At 41.8% G+C, this 19282-nt stretch overlaps 1 protein-coding gene across 10 annotated transcripts in view; it reads right to left on the reverse strand.

The window, feature by feature from the left end:
- The window catches only part of DACH2 (dachshund family transcription factor 2), a 322493-nt gene that overhangs the window by 106741 nt on the left and 196470 nt on the right, over positions 1 to 19282 (reverse strand). For all 10 annotated transcript variants that reach the window (XM_082207563.1, XM_082207556.1, XM_082207558.1 and 7 more), the window contains one exon: positions 2159 to 2290. In XM_082207563.1, coding sequence (XP_082063689.1) covers positions 2159 to 2290 — 132 coding nt within the window. The remainder of the gene's footprint in view (positions 1 to 2158; positions 2291 to 19282) is intronic.

Genomic DNA, 19282 nt, shown 5'->3' on the forward strand with positions numbered 1-19282 from the left:
GAGCAATAGTACACAGACTAATTTCCTAAAACAATAAAAAGACAGAATTTCTCATTTGGAGCTAAATGAAACACGAACAGGTTGTTATTCATGCTGAAATCGAGATGCAGAGTCATGTTGCAGCCATTACAGAAGCTATTAAACACAACCTCGAATCAAAGAAACTGTAGGTCTGTCTCCTTAAAATAAAATGTTTTCTTCACTGACATGGCTCCTGGTTCAGTGGCTATGTTGCCGCCTGCCTTTGTTAAGAAGTCACTTTCAAAATTCAATCTCCTTTTATTTTTGTTTTACACCATTTTATTTTAGCAGTCATTTAGCCCGTATGAGTCTATACACACAAAACACCACCCCAAACATTTGTTAAAAGCTTGAGTGTAGACATAGAATTATAATGGGCATACCATAGTTTCAGTGAAGTATCTAGAGCAATGTTTGTCAAGCTTGGGCCACCAGTTATTGTTGAGCTCTAACTCTAACTCCCATCTCTAGCTCTAACTCCCATCAACCCCGGCCACTGGCTGGGAGATGATGGGAGTTGTAGTCAACAATAGCTAAGGAATTGAAGGTTGGGAAATGCTGATCTAGATGGCCTTGGGTGCTACAGAGAGCACCAAAAAGAACATGCACAAGAGATAATTGTTGGTATACACTTTATGACTGGGGAGAAGGGCATAGCTTAATGGCAAAACACCTGCTTTACACAGAGAAGGTCCCAGATTTAATTCCTAGCATCTTCTCATACAGGGGTAGCTTGTCTGGGATCCTGCAAGACAGCTGGCAGTCAGAGTAGACAGCATTGAGCTAGAAGGACCAACAGTCTGGTCTGGTATATTGAAGCATTTTGTATTCATATGATTTCCATAAGGAAGCTGGCAAAATCACCCACCCTCTTTGCATATTTCCCCTGCTGTAATAACTCACTGCATGGATCAAGATCAATACATTGCCCATATTCGCACATCATGGTAAGACTGCTGGCTCTTGTGCGTTATTTGGAATGAGCAGTGTGCTGGTCCAAAGTGCTTGATCACTACTGCTTTTCTCTTCTTGCACCATGAGTGGGAGAAATGAATCAGGAAGCTGAACAAACTAGGAAGCCACAATTCGGTTTGGGGTTTTTGGGTGATGCCTGTAACAGTTTTACTACGTAGTGAACTGCCTTGTACAGGCTGCTCTTACAAATGAAGCTAAGTAAACAGTACTGTGAGCTGGGGAATCAATGATATGAGCCTCTTCAAAGTCAAGAGGGGTTGCTAACCTTTTTTGGGCCTTTGGAGAAATTGAAAAGTGGAGAAACTTTTTTGGACCCCAGGCAAAAATAGCTTCTCTTGGTTACAACAGAAGGCTTATTTCAAGTCTAATTTCAGGAAATGAGACCCTGCGGGCATATTGTGCCATTGTGGATTGTCAATCCATATACCAGAAAATCTCTGGCAAGCCAATATTCAGCCAGAGCTATGATATTAATGCATATAATGCAGCAACCTTGTGGTATGAATATGATCAGTGTCTGGACTGGGAGACCACTCAATAGTTTCATAACAAGACTGAGAGATTTAAAAAATGGAATAATAAATCTTATCTCAAGCCTCAGCACCATATTTGCAACCTGGTGAAAATAATAGAGGCCTATCTTAGAAGATCCCATAAGGACATTATGCTGATATACATTAAGTGCTCTCAAAACTTGAAATGTGCTATATCCATGTTAATTATGATGATTAACACGTAAACACACAATCATTCTCCCCAAGGCTAAGCATTAAGATTGGCATTTGCCAAAAGCGAAAGGTGTGATCAACATCTCCCCCAAAGCTCATTTGTGCAACAATGACTTCTCCTGTTGCCAAAAAAGAAAAGAAAAAAAATCCTCCATTGTGTGTGGACTTTTCCTGTCAATTATGGATGACTTCCAAAACATTCTAATTTTTGGAATGCAGTATGAGTCATCCCTCAGAAAGACAAAGGTGGAGAAGCGAGTTACCACCATCAATTCCATAATCTGGCAGCTTTTCCATGTGTGACTCTCGTAAAGTGGCTATTCGAGTTGCAGGCAACCCAAAATAGCAACTGCTTGACAATGGAAGAATTTCTCCTTCCCAGGAGCGAACAGTTAAGAGGTAAACTCAAAGAAACAGATTTCAGATTTGCTTACCTGCATTGGAATTCAGCTCCTCATTCTCAGACTCTGTCCCATTCTGACTCCCACTTCCATGAAGGCTATTCATGGCCATCAGCTTCATCTTCTGCAATTTCATCGCCTCTGCCATGGCAGCTGCTGTTAGACCTAGCCACAGAAATAAAGAGAAAAATTATTTAAACAAAATGACCAAACAGTCTTTTCTGTCATTTCAACTTGCCTAAGAACATAAGATCCCTGCTGGTTTAGACCAAAGGGCCATCTAATTCAGAATCCTGTTCTCACAGTGGCCAATCAGATGCCTCTGAGATGCCTACAAACAGGATATGAACACAATAACACTCTCCCCACTTGTGATTTTTGGCTTATTCCCTCCAACACAGGAAGCAGTGCATTGCCATAATGGCTCTCAGCCATTAATAATGTGGGCAGTTGCTTGAGGGAGTGAAGCAAGACTCACACAGCAATTATAATTTGTAACCTGGTGCAAATGGAGTTATAGAACCCGGTGGGCACCCTGATAGATATTCACACAAATATTCATACTTATATGTATTTTGCATTCATATTTATAGATTATGGATGATGATGGAAGGTAGTACTGTTCTCTAACTAAATCCTCACACACCCCCAAGTTTAGTAATTGGTTAGATGGTACCCATCCCTCTGCATTATTCATAAAGCTTTTCTGTCAAAACTGTGAACGAGTAAATTAACTAAAGAGGAGCTATGAGTAATCTAATCTTGAGGTATGCAATTAATTAATTAAAATTGAATGGCAAGCCACACCGCCTGCACTGCAGTCCCTCATATCAAAACAAAACATTTAATTAAATTATCAAACTATTTGTAACTGGAAACATTCAACAGGGGGAGAAAACACACAAAACCACTAAGGCTCTGGCACCGCTATGATTTCAAGTCCAAATTGTGCCTGGTTTCTGGGTGCTCTACCAGTTGTATGCGATACCCACATTCAAACCTGCTGTGGGTCAAGTGAGACATTCAGAAAGCAAGAACAATGAAACATCTGGTGGTATGAAATGTTAATGCACAATGCCATATTGAAAATAGGAAGGGGGGGAGCCATGTTGCAGTCTCTGGGTCCCATACCCCTCAGAGATGAGAGCAGCTGCTCCTGGCTTCCTTCAGAAGCAGGCTGGAGTGAACTGTCCTCCCTCCAGATCAGAGAAATCTTGCTCATTGTGGGGTGAAGGAACCCATCTATAATTCTGCACTAGTTACTGCATGCTTTCCTCAAGAGGCAGATTGTGCCTTCCTCAGGACCAGGCAAGAAGAAGAAGAAGAAGAAGAAGAAGAAGAAGAAGAAGAAGAGTAGTAGTTTGGATTTGATATCCCGCTTTATCACTACCCTAAGCAGTCTCAAAACGGCTAACATTCTCCTTTTCCTTCCTCCCCCACAACAAACACTCTGTAAGGTGAGTGGGGCTGAGAGACTTCAGAGAAGTGTGACTAGCCCAAGGTCACCCAGCAGCTGCATGTGGAGGAGCGGGGAAGCGAACCTGGTTCACCAGATTACGAGTCCACTGCTCTTAACCACTACACCACACTGAAGGCAGATGCTACCTCTTGAGAGAAGATAGACTGTCACTGGGTGCCAGGGGAGCCAGCACAGGTCTGAAGGTGGAGGCAACTTCCTGAGCAGAGGTGGGGAACCATAGTCCTGAGGACCTTTCTACCTGGGTCTAGGCACCTTCCCCAAGGCCACACTCCTGCTCCTGATGTCTTACCATTCACTGGCCTTGCTTTGTATTTTCCTTGAGTGTTTTCGCCTGGCTCAAAATTTCTCCCTTAATTCTGATAAAGCTTCTTGCCTGGATGGAGGTGTGGGGGCGTGTATAGAAACTAATGGACAAAGGTGAAATTTACCCTCTCACTGCACACACATAGATTCATAGAACTGTAGAGTTGGAAGGGACCACAGGGTCATTTAGTCCAACCCCCTGCAATGCAGGAACCTTTTGCACAACATAGAGCTTGAAGCCACAACCCTAGATCAAGAGTCTCATGCTCTTCTGACAGCTATCCCTCTTTCAATCAAGCAAAATCCAGGTTAATCCTTCAGTCTTTCAAATGCTCAGCCTAGCACTAGTGAGGAGACTGAAACCTAGTTTGCAGATGGATCAGAAAGAAGGGGGAATGAGTAGGTTGAGTTCTGGGGTGCCAGAATGGACTGCATCACTTATGACTGTATGGGGTGGGTGTCTTCTTTTTTAATGCTTCTCTATGAAAATATTTTGATACAAACTTTGATGTTCCAATTCCATCCTGGCTGTTTCGCTTGGAGTTGTTAACCGCAATGTGGGGGCAGTATTAAAAAAAAAAGTTACCCACCACTTGCAGTTTTCACTGACTGCTCCCTCGTTGGTTCAACCAATTCATTCTGCTTTATGTATAAGTCCTAAAATGGCAGAGATGGTTTTAGGATCTTGGACTGAACATGCCAGGGTGGAAGTGATAGATGCCAGGCTAAGTCCAGCTAATAAGCAGCCTATGATATTGCCCCAGCACTGATCAGGAGCTGATTGGAATCTGGCCTCGCCCTTCTCAGGGGAACCTCAGTCCCAGAATCTGAAATAAACCTAGTGAAAATGTATGTGTATTACTATTTGTATGTATCTTGGCATATTATTCCACCATGTAAAATGTTAAAATCAGTAAAATAACAATATTATCAACGATGGATGAAACATAAACAAGATGCATCCGTCTCATACTCTGAAAATCTTTTTAAGTTATATGATTGAAAGGAAATGACAAAATCAGAGTTGGAAAGGAAAAGGCCGGGTTAGATTGTATTTTCCCTTGCTTTCTTTTCAGAGACCCGCTTATGATGGTTGATTGATTTCATGACATTTTCCGTTCCTTTTAGAGTCTAGGCTATGGGAATGATTTGTCAGGATTGTAATACTTAATACTTTTAGTGAGCTCCACTCCAGCGACCTTTATCTTATTCTGTATAGTTGACTGCCTGACCCTTTCAGTTCTCAGGATCACAAAGATGAATGTAAAAAGGCAGAGAAAGGATTTTGGGCAATGGGGTTGAAGAGAGAGAGGAGGGGGAGGGGGAAGAAAGACTGGCTATCCAGAAAATCAGCAGAGTGTTCCATGTCCTATAATAATTGAACCTCTTCTTTAAAAGTGGCAACTGTCCTGGTAAATGCATTAACTGAAGACGAAGAATAAAAGTACTCATTGAACTTAGGTTTCTGTGGTGCTAAGGAACAAAAACTGCAAGCCTATGTACTCTCCAACTGCAGTAAACCCCACTGAACACAGTGGGGCTTACTCCCAAGTAAGTATGTCACATGTGTGGTGTACTGGTTAGAGCAGGGATAGGGAACTTGTAGCTCTCTTGGTCAGGGCTGGGCAATAAATAGTTGCTGCCTGAGCTAAGAACAGGGTGGCGCCCCCTTGCATCCACTCACTATGCAGGAGCTGAACAGATCAGTGTTGGAAGTGGTAATGGGACAGCATCCTTCAGCTGTACCTGAGGGCAACAGCCTAGCTGAGAAGAGGCTTCAGGCTTTGACTGTGTCACTTTGCCTGATGGTAGAGCTGGACCTGTTCCAGAACTTTGTTGGACACTAGCTCCCAGCAAGCCCAGTCAGCACAGTCAGGTATGACAGAAGTGCAACTCCAGCAGCATCTAGAGGTGTTCAAGTTGCCCATTCCTAGGTTAGAGTGCCAATAGAGCATGAAACTCTTAATCTCAGGGTTGTGTGTTTGAACCCCATGTTGAGCAAAAGATTCCTGTATGGAATGGGGTTGGACGAAAGATTATTGTGGTCCCTTCCACACACACACAAACCTGATTATCATCTTTCATAGCAGCCACTCTATTGGGAAACATAATGCCATATATGGGAAACAAAAGAGGTTTAAAGACACTCTCAAGGCAAATCTTAAAAAAAAAGTAGTATAAACACCGACAACTGGGAATCACTGGCCTGTGAGCGCTCCAATTGGAGAACAGCCTTTACCAAGGCATCATGGACTTTGAAGAAGGACAAAAGGGAGAAATGAGCTAAGAAGAAGGGACATTTGGCAAATCCTCACCGTGATCAACTCCCGCTGGCAACCTATGTTCCCATCGTGAAAGGATGTGCGGATCCAGAATTGGCCTCCACAGTCACTTATGAACTCACTGTTAAAACCGTGTTGATGGAAAACAATCTTACTTTGCTATGAGTGATCGCCAAAGAAGAAAGAACAATATAGCAGCTAGACCTAGAAGCTTCCCTTCTTGGCTAGACCTAGAAGCTTCCCTTCTTGGCTTTGTTTCCACTATAGATGATGAATGTATGACTCTATCATCGTTAATAAATGACACAGTTCTGAAGTGATAGGTTAAGGCAGGGACAGGGAACATCAGGCCCAGGGGTCAGATGTGACCCTCCAGGCCTCCTTATATGGTCCTCTGCAAGCTGCGCCCTCTCTAGCCATTGCCAAACCTGGAGACCCAGCACCTAGTACACTAAGAACTATTTACGCTAAGAACTATTTACAGAAAGCATGCTACAGAAAGCATAATACTTTAAAGGCGTAAATAAAAAGTGATCATTTTAACATTATTGGGGAGGATCAAAGAGCTGGTAGTGGCTGTCTTTCTACTGGTACTGAAACCTGACTACAAGTCTCATAATTTAGGAGTAAATGAACCTTTTCCCTGATTAAACACCCGTCAACTTTGACTGATGAAGAGGAAACCACATTAGAAGCAACTAAGCTACCTGTTATCAAATTACAAAGCTTTTTTTTTTTTTAATCAAAGGACTAAAACAGGCCATAGATCGACCAGCTAACAGGTTTCCAGTGACCTAAGGGGGATTTTCTTGTTCCAGTTAACAGCCTCTGAAGAATGCTTCCTTTTGATTCTTGTCTAAGACACAAAAATGATTGTCCCATTTAACCAGTGTTCTGTCGCATACACCAGAGAATCCTATTTACTTAGATGCTGGTGGAACATTAAAAACACAATAGTGTGATTGTCTTTGGAAGAAAATTTTTCAAGATTGACTTTCCCCCCTTCTTTTTTGAAAAAGAAGGGGGGAGATCAAAAAGCTAACTTTAATAGATGTTTGACTAAGGTCAGACTCCTAGGAAATGGAACACTGAAGATGAAAGCGAACAAATAGATTTGGCTTTTGATCTCGGCCAAATCCATTTGGCATTGTTTAGCTTTTCTATAATGCTTCAATTCTGGAGTGATATCATGGCCGAAATGAACTGCCTTCTATTTGAAGTTTCTTTTTTAATAGCTTTTGTAAAACTTTAACATGTACCACAGAAGAAGTTTAGGAAACAAAACAAAACAAAACAAAACAAAACAAAACAAAAGCTTTCTAAGAATTTGGCTACAAGGTGTTCACACCCACCACACACCTGGTGGTTACTCTTATATAATACAGTAGCACTACTTTGTGTTTTCAGCAGAGTGGTTAAGGGTGCAATCTGAAAAGCACAAGTTCCATCAAATTAAGTGAGAGTTCATTTTACAAAAGTCCTTAGCTCAAATTTCACCTTTGTCACTGTTTCCCTGGACAACCTAAATTAATGTTCCAGGTTAGTGAAAAGTAACAAGGGTGTTGGTCTAGGAATGGGGTAACCCAAGCTGCAATCCACATTTAGCAGTGAAGCTCATTAGGTGAGTTGTGCCAGTAACTATATTATCAGTTTAACCTGCTTCATAGAGTTCTCATAAGATTAAATGAAGTGGGGAGGCGGGGGAGTGAAAAACATGTAAACCTCTTACATTCCCTGGAGAAGTGGGATGTAAGTCCAAAAATGCTACAACCTCTCAACTGCAGTCATCTTCCCCAATTTGTAGCATAAGGACGATAATATTTACCTCCTGCATACAACAGTTATAATAATGACTGAGATAACATATGTAAGGTGTTCTGAACACTTCAAAAATACCAAGTATTGATGTTATAAGATGAGCTGGCATTTTGAGCTGCCAACCATGGTAATGTGCAGTTTCTCAATGGACAGCTCCAAGTCAACTCATCAACCATCTTCAACCAACCTGCCCTCCCTCCCTCTCCCATTGACTTAACACCTATATCTGCTTTTCATTCTATCTGCATCATCCCAGCAACCATCCCAATATTCATGAACTTTAGTGAGTGGCAGCTGCTACCCTTTGGAACTCTCTCCTGTAAATATCAGAAAGACACAATCTCCATTGTCTTTCATTCTTTTTCAACAAGCATTTGAAGGGGAATTATTATTTTTTAAAATTGAATTGGACTTGAAATGGTTTTTACATATGAAATTGTTTTAATTGCTTTTTATGTGAAATGTTTTCCTTGTTAAATTGTTTTCAGATGTTTCATAAAAAGGGATTAGGTGTTGCAATAAACAAATGAGCAAATGAACAAATAAATACCCTGATGGTTATGTGTTTTCTGAAATTTAAGTTAAGAGTTTGCATTCCAGCCAATTTACTCAAATGTTTGCAAGCCATCTTGAAACTGTGTTGGTTTGGATTCTGCTTTGGTGGCAACCTGCAAAGCACAGACCATCACATTATGTTGGCTTAGACATTACCACAAAACATGGTTTGGCATTAATGTCTGAATCATATCATTGTATTTTAAAAGCTACAAGGTTCTTGGTTGTATTTGATACAGAAGTCTAACACAACTCTGAAACAGAGCTTAGCAGTGTTAAAAGTAGAAACAAAATACGCACAGTTCCCACTTTCCAAATACAATGTGTTCCCAGGAAATTGTTCATTAGGTGAGCATTTGCATAACAAGCTGGCGATTTCCATTATTTCCTGTGGGAACATTTCTAATCTGTGATCTCTCCCCCCCCCCCCACCATGGTTTCCTCCTAAAATGGCTGCAGTCAACCAGCAAAAGAGAGACCGGGGAAAAACTGGTTTGTTCAACCTCTCTTGCCCCCTGATTTGTCAGATATCCCTCCCCCTCCCTGCTTTCTGCCTGAAATGGCTGCTGTTAGCCAGCAAAGCACAAAAAAGTGTGCAAACTCCGGCTGTTTGGATATCTGGATCTGCCATTCAGGTAGTGAGGTTTGGGAATTATTCCTTGTGTTTGGATAACCAAGGTTTTGGATAACAAAGATTCCAAGAGTGGAATCTGTGTGTACTACAGGCAACCCCCGAGTTGTGCATGGGTTGCATACCTGTCTCCTGTGTGCATAAGCCTGCCTGCCCCACCTGCATTCTGCCCTCCTCTAGGTCCAAAGCAACCCATGCATTGGCAGTTGCACATTGGTTGAATGCGTGCAAAATGGTCACAGCCTATACTTCACTAGCATTTTAAAACAACCCACCCTCAATCCAAGATGTCTGACTAGAAGCACTGGGAAGGAAATTATTTTCCCCAGTCCCCTCCAGATAGTTCCCACTTTAAAAGCTTGCTTCCTAGTTACCAATTTATTGGGATGAAAAGATAACCCATCATTCTAACTGCAAGGCAGAAGGTTGGGGTTTTTTAATGGCCATGTGCCACTATGTTAAATCTGACATCCAAAGTTGCTTGAGTGTATATATTTAAATTAACACCTTAAAACAATTTAAAAACAGCACCAGTAGGCGAGGAAGATAAAGCAATCCCTCCACTGTAGTTGAACTTAATTAAGCAACTGTTTCCTACACTTTTAATAATTGTTATTGATGGGATCAATAAAACAAGCAAGTTGAGGGAAACAGATGGAAAGAAAAGCTTGTTGCTATTGAGTGCATTAATCTGAACACGTTTAAAGATGGTGCAAATATGCTGAAATTCGTAACAGGCAGTGGGGAAAGTCTGTTGTGTCTCTTTACGCAAGATTCGATGAAATGGACAGGACTGAGTCCTGCGAGAGGACTGTGCAAACTGCCGCGGGGGGCAGTTGTGCCCCTTCAGACTGCAGGTGGGAAAGAAGTGCAAGTTACTGGCACAGAACAGAACTTTGCACACAAAAGATTCCAGATTCAATGTTTGGCACTGTGGTGTAGGGCTGGGGAAGACACTGAAAATTCAGCAAAGCTGAAGGGGTAGTCAACCTTTTTATAACTACTGCCCAGTAATGCATCTTTCTTGATGGCAAAATTTTATTACCGCTCATCAGTGCTCGATGGAAGGAGGATTCCGCTTGTGCCGTGGAACCTCCTACTGCCTACCTAGAATCCTGAACCAGGTTGACATCCAGGGACCAGGTTGACAACCCCTGATTTAGACAATTCTGGGCCAGAAATTCGTTTGAGCAATGGCCCAAATCGCTTATCAGCAGCTTCCTGTGTCTTGATGTGCAATGCCTCTCTATACAAAGCAAATACCTGCCCACAGAAATCTAGCACACTAGAGGAAGGACTAGGCTATGACCCTACTCCAAAACTCTCAAGTTTTTGTTGTTGGTTTTTTTAACAATCAGTGTATAAATTATGAAATAAATAAATAAATCTTCTCAGCATGTGATGGTTACTTGTATATGAGAGAGACTTTACCTGTAGTCTCAAGTGGTAATATGAAAGCAAATATTTACTGCCTTACTGAGAACAAGGACAGAGTTTTGACCACAGCTAAGATTAAGAATGTAAGAAGGACTTTGCTGGATCAGGCCAAAGGTCCATGTAGTCCTGCATTCTGCTCTCACAGTGGCCAACCAGATGTTGCTAGGAAGTGTACATGAGCACAACAGCATTTCCCCCAATTGTTATTATTGGTATTCAGAGGCATCCTTCCTCCTCAAAGCCTGCTGTTTACTGGTGAAAACTGAAAGATATATGGAGGGGGGAGGACAGCTGGACACTCAATATGTCACCACCACTCACAGATACTTTCTGATCAGATTCCAGACTGGTTGATGAGTAGCATGAAACTTATTTTATTTATTCCACAAAATTTATGCACCACTTGATTGTAAAAAACCTCAAAGTGGTTTACAAAAATATTAAAAAATGAATCTACATTGGAGTTCAAGGGCCTTATAATTAGGAGTTTTTTGCAGCTGGAACTCGCCAGAACCCGGCACCTCTCAGGTGGTTGCCATTGCCATAAGAGAACAATGGAGGCATTCATGGTGAGTTCCAGCACCTGTTTTTCTAGAAAAATAGCACTGCTTATAAAGTTTGTTCAAGTTCCTATTCATGCATGAAGATGCTGTTTGTTGCAAACAGTAGGTTAGGGGGGGTAATTATTAGTGGAGGCAAACATTAGAGGACTTTGACCCATGCCACAGTTCCCTGCAGATCATACCTTCCCAGCTACAATTTCTTTCTTTTTTAATTTAAACAATAAGAGTAGCATGAATGATAATGCATAAAACATATTCCAAGTATAAGTGTGGCTGAAATAGGTCACTGCCCATAGCTTTCCTGAGAAGTCATTCTTAAAATGCAACCAGATCTCCTCTTTCTCAACACAGATAGAAACTTCACTTCCTTAGGCTGCCTGCTTCAAACATGAAAGGCGATACTTATTCAAAGGAGCTGAAGTATGCCAACTGTAGACTAATTTGAAGAGAGGTCATCTTTGGTGAGTAACTTGCTAAAAAACATTTTGTCCATTCAGCAGCATCTTGGAGAGAGAAAAACTGGAGCTGGTTACATTATTTAAGGCTTCTGCACCAGACCACAAAGGCTTTGTCTGCTTTCTCAACTGGGACAAAAGTGTTTTTTTAACCTGTCTTCTCTTACCCAGTTCTCTGGCAGGTGTGTCATTCCCTTCTGGTGCCCCTTGGAAGTGATAGGGTAGAAGGCAGGGAAGCCAGCAACAGGTGGTGCCAGAGCCAGTGACAGGTGCAGCCAACTAATTATTGTTTTGCCACATCTAAGACTAAAGAAGTGTATGCTGCTCAGACAGTGCCACCCCCTGAACTGGGTGTAAGAAAGAAGACAGGCAAGTGGGGCCTGGCTGTGGGCATCAAGAGGTTGGTAGGGAAGTACCCCATTCACCACAACAGTTAGTACTTCTTCTGCCGATGCTAGCTAGGTAGTTTGGAAGGCAGACCATCACACAGACAACTGTTGTGGTGTGGCTTAATATAGATTTCAGAATAAGGAGTACATTCACAAGAGATCTTAATCCATGAAGGGAATAGCACACTTCCCACTTCCCCAAAAAGTTCGTGCAAATTTGCCCCTGGGCTCAAGCAACCTATAGGTTTATCAATATTTCCTTCTGCATCTGGGGCAGAAAACCTGCGACCCTTGAGATACTGCTGGACTACAACTCCCATCATCCCTGACTATTGGTTGTGCTGGCTGGGTCTGATGGGAGTCCAGTAACATCTGGAGGTTCACAGGTTGCTCCCCACCCCGGTTCTACATAGTGACAACCACAGGGATTGCAGAAATCTCATTTTTCTCCCCTTCATCTTTAACGTCTGCATGGATACAGAGACATAATTATGCAAGATAGAAGGGTGAGCTCAGCATTTCCCCTTCTAACATATATGAAAATGATATGGAAATAAGCAAAATAATGTTTTATGAATTAGGTTATTAGTATGAAAATTGAAGGGCATTCCCCATCTGCTGGAACAGGCCATGTGACTGATTTATGCCATGCAGGCTGAATTATTGATACAGATGCTTATATATTATATTTTATATGGGGTATCATGGGATGAGACCATCTGGCACAGAGACATTAATGAGAGCACCTTTGCCTAAATAAACACTAACAATGAGATACCAAAAGCGATCATGCCGAGGTGCGTTTTGTTGTTGTATGTGTGCCCTTCTATGGAACTTTTCCAAGCAAAAAAAGAAAACGATGAACAAAGCCACCTGCAAAGCAGTTTGACTGTTTTCCTGACAGCAAAGGGCTCAGACTGCACAAGTGTCTTCATAAGACACAGAATGACTCAAACCATTGGTACATCTAGGCTGGTACTGTCAGCACTGACTGGCAGTGGTTTGCCATAGTTTCAGATACCTCTAATGAATGCCAAGTGCATTTTAGCATTTCATTTTATCTATCTGCCATTTATTGTATTTTTGCACTTTATAGACTCTATTTTAAGTTGAGAATTTTAAGAAAATCGCAGAATGCAAAAGAAGGTTATCAAGCCTAACTTACAACACTCCCCCCACAAAGGGGGATCTTCTGCAAACCAGTGCATGACACATTATTTTTGCACAACTGATTCCGATGGCAGAAATGCCACCAGAAGTTTATAGGAAGAGAAGACTGGTAGAAAGAGTTGCCGATTCCAAAGGAAACAAATAGTTAAGAAAAAATGCCAAGTCAGCAGAGGGAGAAAGTCTTGGGAATGGGCAGTCATCACTAGTTTCACATGGAATATTTTTATTCTTAGTGTCAGCTAACAATGGCTGCAATCAGACAGCATTTTATTTGGTTTTTGAAATATTTCCTTACCTATTCGTTTTTTTCATATTATGTTATCTTTCACACGACGTAAAAACCACTTCTGGAAATGTAATGGAATGTAGCAGACATTTAGCATGCATTTCTATGTTATTTGGGGGAGGGGCAATTTACAACACTCTTAACCTGAAAAATCACAGGAGTTTTGTGCTGTAATTGCATTAGATTAAATTTGGGGCAGTATCAAAGAATGCAGTACTTTCCTGCCATTTAAAATTCAGTGTGACGTGGTGGTATATTTACTGAAAAGCAACAGTTCCATAATGCAACAGCTAATGCAGTGTCAAAGGAACAATAGAAATTAGGACATAAGCTATAGAGTTATAACCAGTAAAACTAGCACAATCAACCCCATGTCTCAGTGCAGCCCATGTTTCTTTTCTCCTCATTTATATTGCAAAACTAAAATTTATAATAATAATAACAACTCAGTCACTTTTAAACATGGGCACATACCGTAGTTTATAGAAAAAACACAGAATAATGTAAAGGCAGGCTGCACATTTTAGAAATAAATAGCTTAAATTGCTGGGCAGTAAGGAAAAGCGAAAAGAATAACAGGAGATACATTTTGTCCCAACGGTTGTAAACAACCAATTTATCTTCCTCTTTTGAACAAACAAAAAACAAAAACAAACAGAAGAACATCTTGCTCTACCTAATTACTGTTTAAGGTAAGCACACAGCCTTATCAAAGCAAGTGAGCAATGGTTTATGTTTTATTGGAACATTTCGTGGCTTATTAGTTTGCTTTTGCATAGGCAAGAAAGCACAGTCTGAATCCTGGAGAGAGAAAAAGAACGATCTGTTTCAAGGAAATGAGCTCTTTCCCCCTTCCTGGAAGAAAACTCCCAATACAAATGAACAAAACAATCACTAATTATGAGATTATTATTTTTAAAAGCAATGTAAACATAAGCAGAAACAACGAATCTATTATGCAGAACTCCCACCAGGAATCCTGGAAACAGGACAATTTGCTGTCTGTTCCTATTTTATTTAGTCACAGCAAAAATGGGACAAGACAGGTTTGTGGGTCTGGGTATCAGTTGGCTTTAGTCAGAACTTCCAATTGCACTTAGCCCACAGCTGACTGATTGTTGTCTTCCATTCATCTATTTTTGTTTCTTTCTGGCCAAGGCGAACAGACGGCAAAGATGTCTTGCTTGTCCCCTGGTACATTAGTATTCATTATGGAAAAAAGTAAATAGTCCATGTTTCATCTTCAGAGCACCACCCAAAAAGGCCTGATTTTCATAAGATCATGCAACTCACATTACAAGCCTTCAACACACATCAATAATAATGTTGTCATGTGTAATAAAAATGCAAATTCATAGGTGGCCAGAAAGATCACCAACTTCTCAAAGTTAGCAACTTCTCAAAGTTAGCAAATTTTCAAAGCTCTAACGGTTTAATGTTGCAAAGTTTTGGTTTCAAAACAGACTGACTCCCTTTTGAGGACCCAGCAACTGAGCCTGAGGTCACCACACGCCAGCTTTCCCCTAAAGAATCATGGGAACTGTAGATTATCCCTCACTGCAGTTTATCCCTCACACAGTTACAGTTCCCAGCACCACAAACAAATTGCAATTCCCAGGATTCCCTGAAAGAAGCCGTGTGCTTTAAATGTGCTTTAATGCATGGTGTGGCAGACAGAGGAGGGGCTGGAGCTCAGGGGTTGAGCACCTGAGCTTTGCATGTGGAAAGTCCATTGCATCTCCAGGTAGGGCTGGGATCTGTAGCTCGGGGAAGACGACAACTAGAGAGCCACAGGCATTCAGTGTAGATAACGCACTGCTAGATGTATCAATGTTTGTGGAAGGGCAGTAGGGGAATATGCTTTGAATGTAGACGGTCCCAGGTCTGATAACAAGCATTTTCAGGTAGGGACAAAAAAGACTCCTGTCTGAATCCTGAAGTGCTGTTGCTTGGCAGAACAGAAAACACTGAGCTGGAGGGTCCAGTGGTCCAACTCAGTAAAAGAAGAAGAGCCTTGGGGAATCCAGGGGGCAAAGCCAGTGTCAGAGCAGAGGCTGTCAACGTGGTCCTCACAGGTGCAGTGGCACTCTTGAGACTTTTCCCTGGCACAAAAAGGCTTCTCCCCTTCTTGAGTCTCTCTCTCTCTCATACACTTACACTCACTCACTCACTCACTCACTCATTGCCCCCTTAGTCATGCGGTGGTAAAGATGGTTACATACCCTCCAACATTTCTCCAATGAAAATGGGCAAGTCCAGTGTTATTTTTCTAGAAAAAGAGGTGCCAGAATGAGTTCCGGTGAGTTCTGGCTGAAAAAAAAGCTCTTGGGAAGTCCTATTCTATACCATCCAATATTTCTCTGATGAAAATAGGGATGTACTGAGGAAAAGCAGGACATTCTGAGATCAAATCAGAAACTGGAACAGCTTCTGTAAATCCAGGACTGTCCCTGGAAAATAGGGACCCTTGGACAATCTGTCAGGTTACCTTTTTTTCCCTGGAAAGTACATAAGACCTGAAGGAGGAAGAGTTACTCTCTTTTCACTTCCTCTTTCAGAGCTTTGTGCTTTGCAAGGCTTGGAATAAGCCCATTAGATTTGACTTTTACCAAGGTCTCTTGGAAAAGCGAAGTGCACGTTCTCTCTCTCTGCCTGGGGGAGGTATCATGGGGAGGTGAGAGAACTAACTGGAGAGGGTGTTGCTCATAGCGCTCACTCAAATGTGCTCACTCACAGGCCTAAAAAGGTTGGCAACCCCTGAGTTAAAATCTGTTCACCTTGGCCAGGAATAAACAAAAAAATAGATGACTGGCAGACAACAATCAGTCAATTGTGGGCTGAGGTAGCAAATGAGATCCAGAGCCACCTAAGCATAAAAACTAAAAGATCTGAATTAATATTACATAATTAGCATCCAAACCATTATTTGCCGGTAAAGAGCCTATATATATTATACACATGTAACCTACCTATTCTCTAAAGAGCTCAAGGCACTCCACATCTCTCCCCATTTTAACCTCACAACAATCCTGTAAAGGTAAAGGTAAAGGTAAAGGTAAAGGGACCATTAGGTCCAGTCGTGACCGACTCTGGAGTTGCGGTGCTCATCTCGCTTTACTGGCCGAGGGAGCCGGCGTACAGCTTCCGGGTCATGTGGCCAGCATGACTAAGCCGCTTCTGGCGAAAAAGAGCAGCGCACAGAAATGCAGTTTACCTTCCCGCCGGAGCAGTACCTATTTATCTACTTGCACTTTGACGTGCTTTCAAACTGCTAGGTTGGCAGGAGCAGGGACCGAGCAACGGGAGCTCACCCCATCACGAGGATTCAAACCACCGACCTTCCGATCGGCAAGTCCTAGGCTCTGTGGTTTAACCCACAGCGCCGCCCGCGTCCCCTAACAATCCTGTAGTTAGGATTAAATATAGGAACTGCCCCGAGGTCACTCAGGGAGCTTCATAGCTGACAAAAGATTGTGCCTTGGTTTCCACAGTCCAAGTGAGATACTCTAACCACCAGTGGTGGCTGGTGCCCATTGGAACTGGTAGGGTAGGAGGCAGGGAGCCCAATAGTGGTTGGAGTCAGAGCCAATGACAGGCAGAGTAAACTAGTTTTCTCCTCATCTTCCTGTTTGCAGATTTCTACAAGGGTGACAACGAGACTACGTAAAAGGAAGCTAACAGACTGCGCTACCCCTTGGCCTGAATGTAAGAAAGAAGGCAGGGACATGGAAGGTAGTTGAGACCAGACTGAGGCTGGTGGGGCAGTGCCCCATTCAATCCAATGGTCCAGGCCTCCACTGCTAACCATTACAGCACACTAACTCCCCAGCATTATTTGTTTTTTCCCATTAGCTGTCTTTTGTGTGTGGTTTTTAGACACCTGCATTTTAAATAATTAGTTTTAATTGTGGATTTTACATTTGGTGCATTCAGGTTTTTTAAAAGCCACTTCAGGAGCTTTTGTAGCTGAGAAACAGGGCAGCGGTATAAGAGTAAACAATGTCTCTCTTAAGGGGATGCAAGAAAAATGTTCACCTACGTAAGGAAGTTGAGCTGTCTAAGGAATATACAAGATGCATGCATTGGGAGTATAAGCAAACCCTTGGAACAAGCTGGAAAAAGAACATATTTTATTCATTATTTTAGTTCATTGTTTTAAAGTATTCATTATTTTAACATAACTGTACATAATACAAGGCTGGAGAGAATAAAGTGCAATCATTCACCATGTAAACACACTTTAAAGCTTGCCTTCACATCTGCTATCCACCTGTGCACGTACACTTTAAGGAATAAAATCTATCTTGGTGTTAAAGGGCCCTAAAACAACAACAACAACAACAACAAAAGTAGGGGTTGTATATAGTAAGTGACTTTGCAGTTAATTGACAGTATGTGTTGGTGTGATAATGTCCAAAAGGCTCAGTTAAATACTTTTGAGCTTTGAGAAGGAAAGGCAGAGTATAAATGTGAGAAATAAAAACATATTCCTTGGAGTTGCATGTAACATTGCACTGTGTTATCACAGGTACAATAGTGTTTACAAGTGATTGCCCAGCAAGCTCTTATGGTTTCAAAGAGTTATGCTTCAAGGTTTGAAGTATAAACACCCACTATCCAATAATGGTCTGAAGATTGTACTGCCCTTTCTACATTAGAATGTGTATCATATAATCATAAATACCATTTGCATATTTATTTGAACATAAGAACTGCTGATATAACTATATATTCAAATTAGGATTATTCTTATTGTTAATGTAAGTTGATGTTGTTTCTTTTTGATTTCTTTTTGTTATACTTGCAGTAAATTATTATTATTATTATTATTATTATTATTATTATTATTATTATTATTATTATTATTATTTTGGGGAACCAGGTTTAGCATTTGGGCTTTGTGAAAACAGATGTGAATGTCAGAACATTTACTGTACTTTATTAATGCATAGTGTCTTTTTTGTTGCTGGTTTGCAGTTATGGTACATCTTACAAATAAATTAGGTTCAAAGTTAAGTAATGGTTCCTTGAAATACAGTGGTGCCTCGCAAGACGAAAATAATCCGTTCCGCGAGTCTCTTCGTCTAGCGGTTTTTTCATCTTGCGAAGCAACCCTATTAGCGGCTTAGCGCTATTAGCGGTTTAGCGGCTATGAAAGGCTTAGCGGCTAAAAGGCTATTAGTGGCTTAGAAAAAGGGGGGAGCGGAAAAAAATCGGAACACTCGCAAGACGTTTTAGTCTTGCGAAGCAAGCCCATAGGGAAATTTGTCTTGCGAAGCAGCTCAAAAACGGAAAACCCTTTCGTCTAGTGGGTTTTCCGTCTTGCGGGGCACCACTGTAAGTAAAAAGTGGGGAAAGCTAGGCTGCTGCTTACAGAAACCAGGGGAAGTCTTGCATGCAACTGTTTAACTGGAAATGAACTGAATTGTTAGGTCCAGTCGCAGACGACTCTGGGGTTGCGGCGCTCATCTCACTTTATTGGCCGAGGGAGCCGGTGTACAGCTTCCAGGTCATGTGGCCAGCATGACTACGCCGCTTCTGGCGAACCAGAGCAGCACACGGAAATGCCGTTTACCTTCCCGCTGGAGCGGTACCTATTTATCTACTTATACTTTGATGTGCTTTCAAACTGCTAGGTTGGCAGGAGCAGGGACCAAGCAACAGGAGCTCACCCCGTCGCAGGGATTTGAACCGCCAACCTTCTGATTGGCAAGCCCTAGGCTCTGTGGTTTATCCCACAGCGCCACCCGCGCTGAATTGTTGTAGAATACTACAAATTCCATGACCT

Source organism: Podarcis vaucheri (genome assembly GCF_965113315.1).
Source record: "Podarcis vaucheri genome assembly, chromosome: Z".
NCBI lineage: Eukaryota > Metazoa > Chordata > Lepidosauria > Squamata > Lacertidae > Podarcis > Podarcis vaucheri.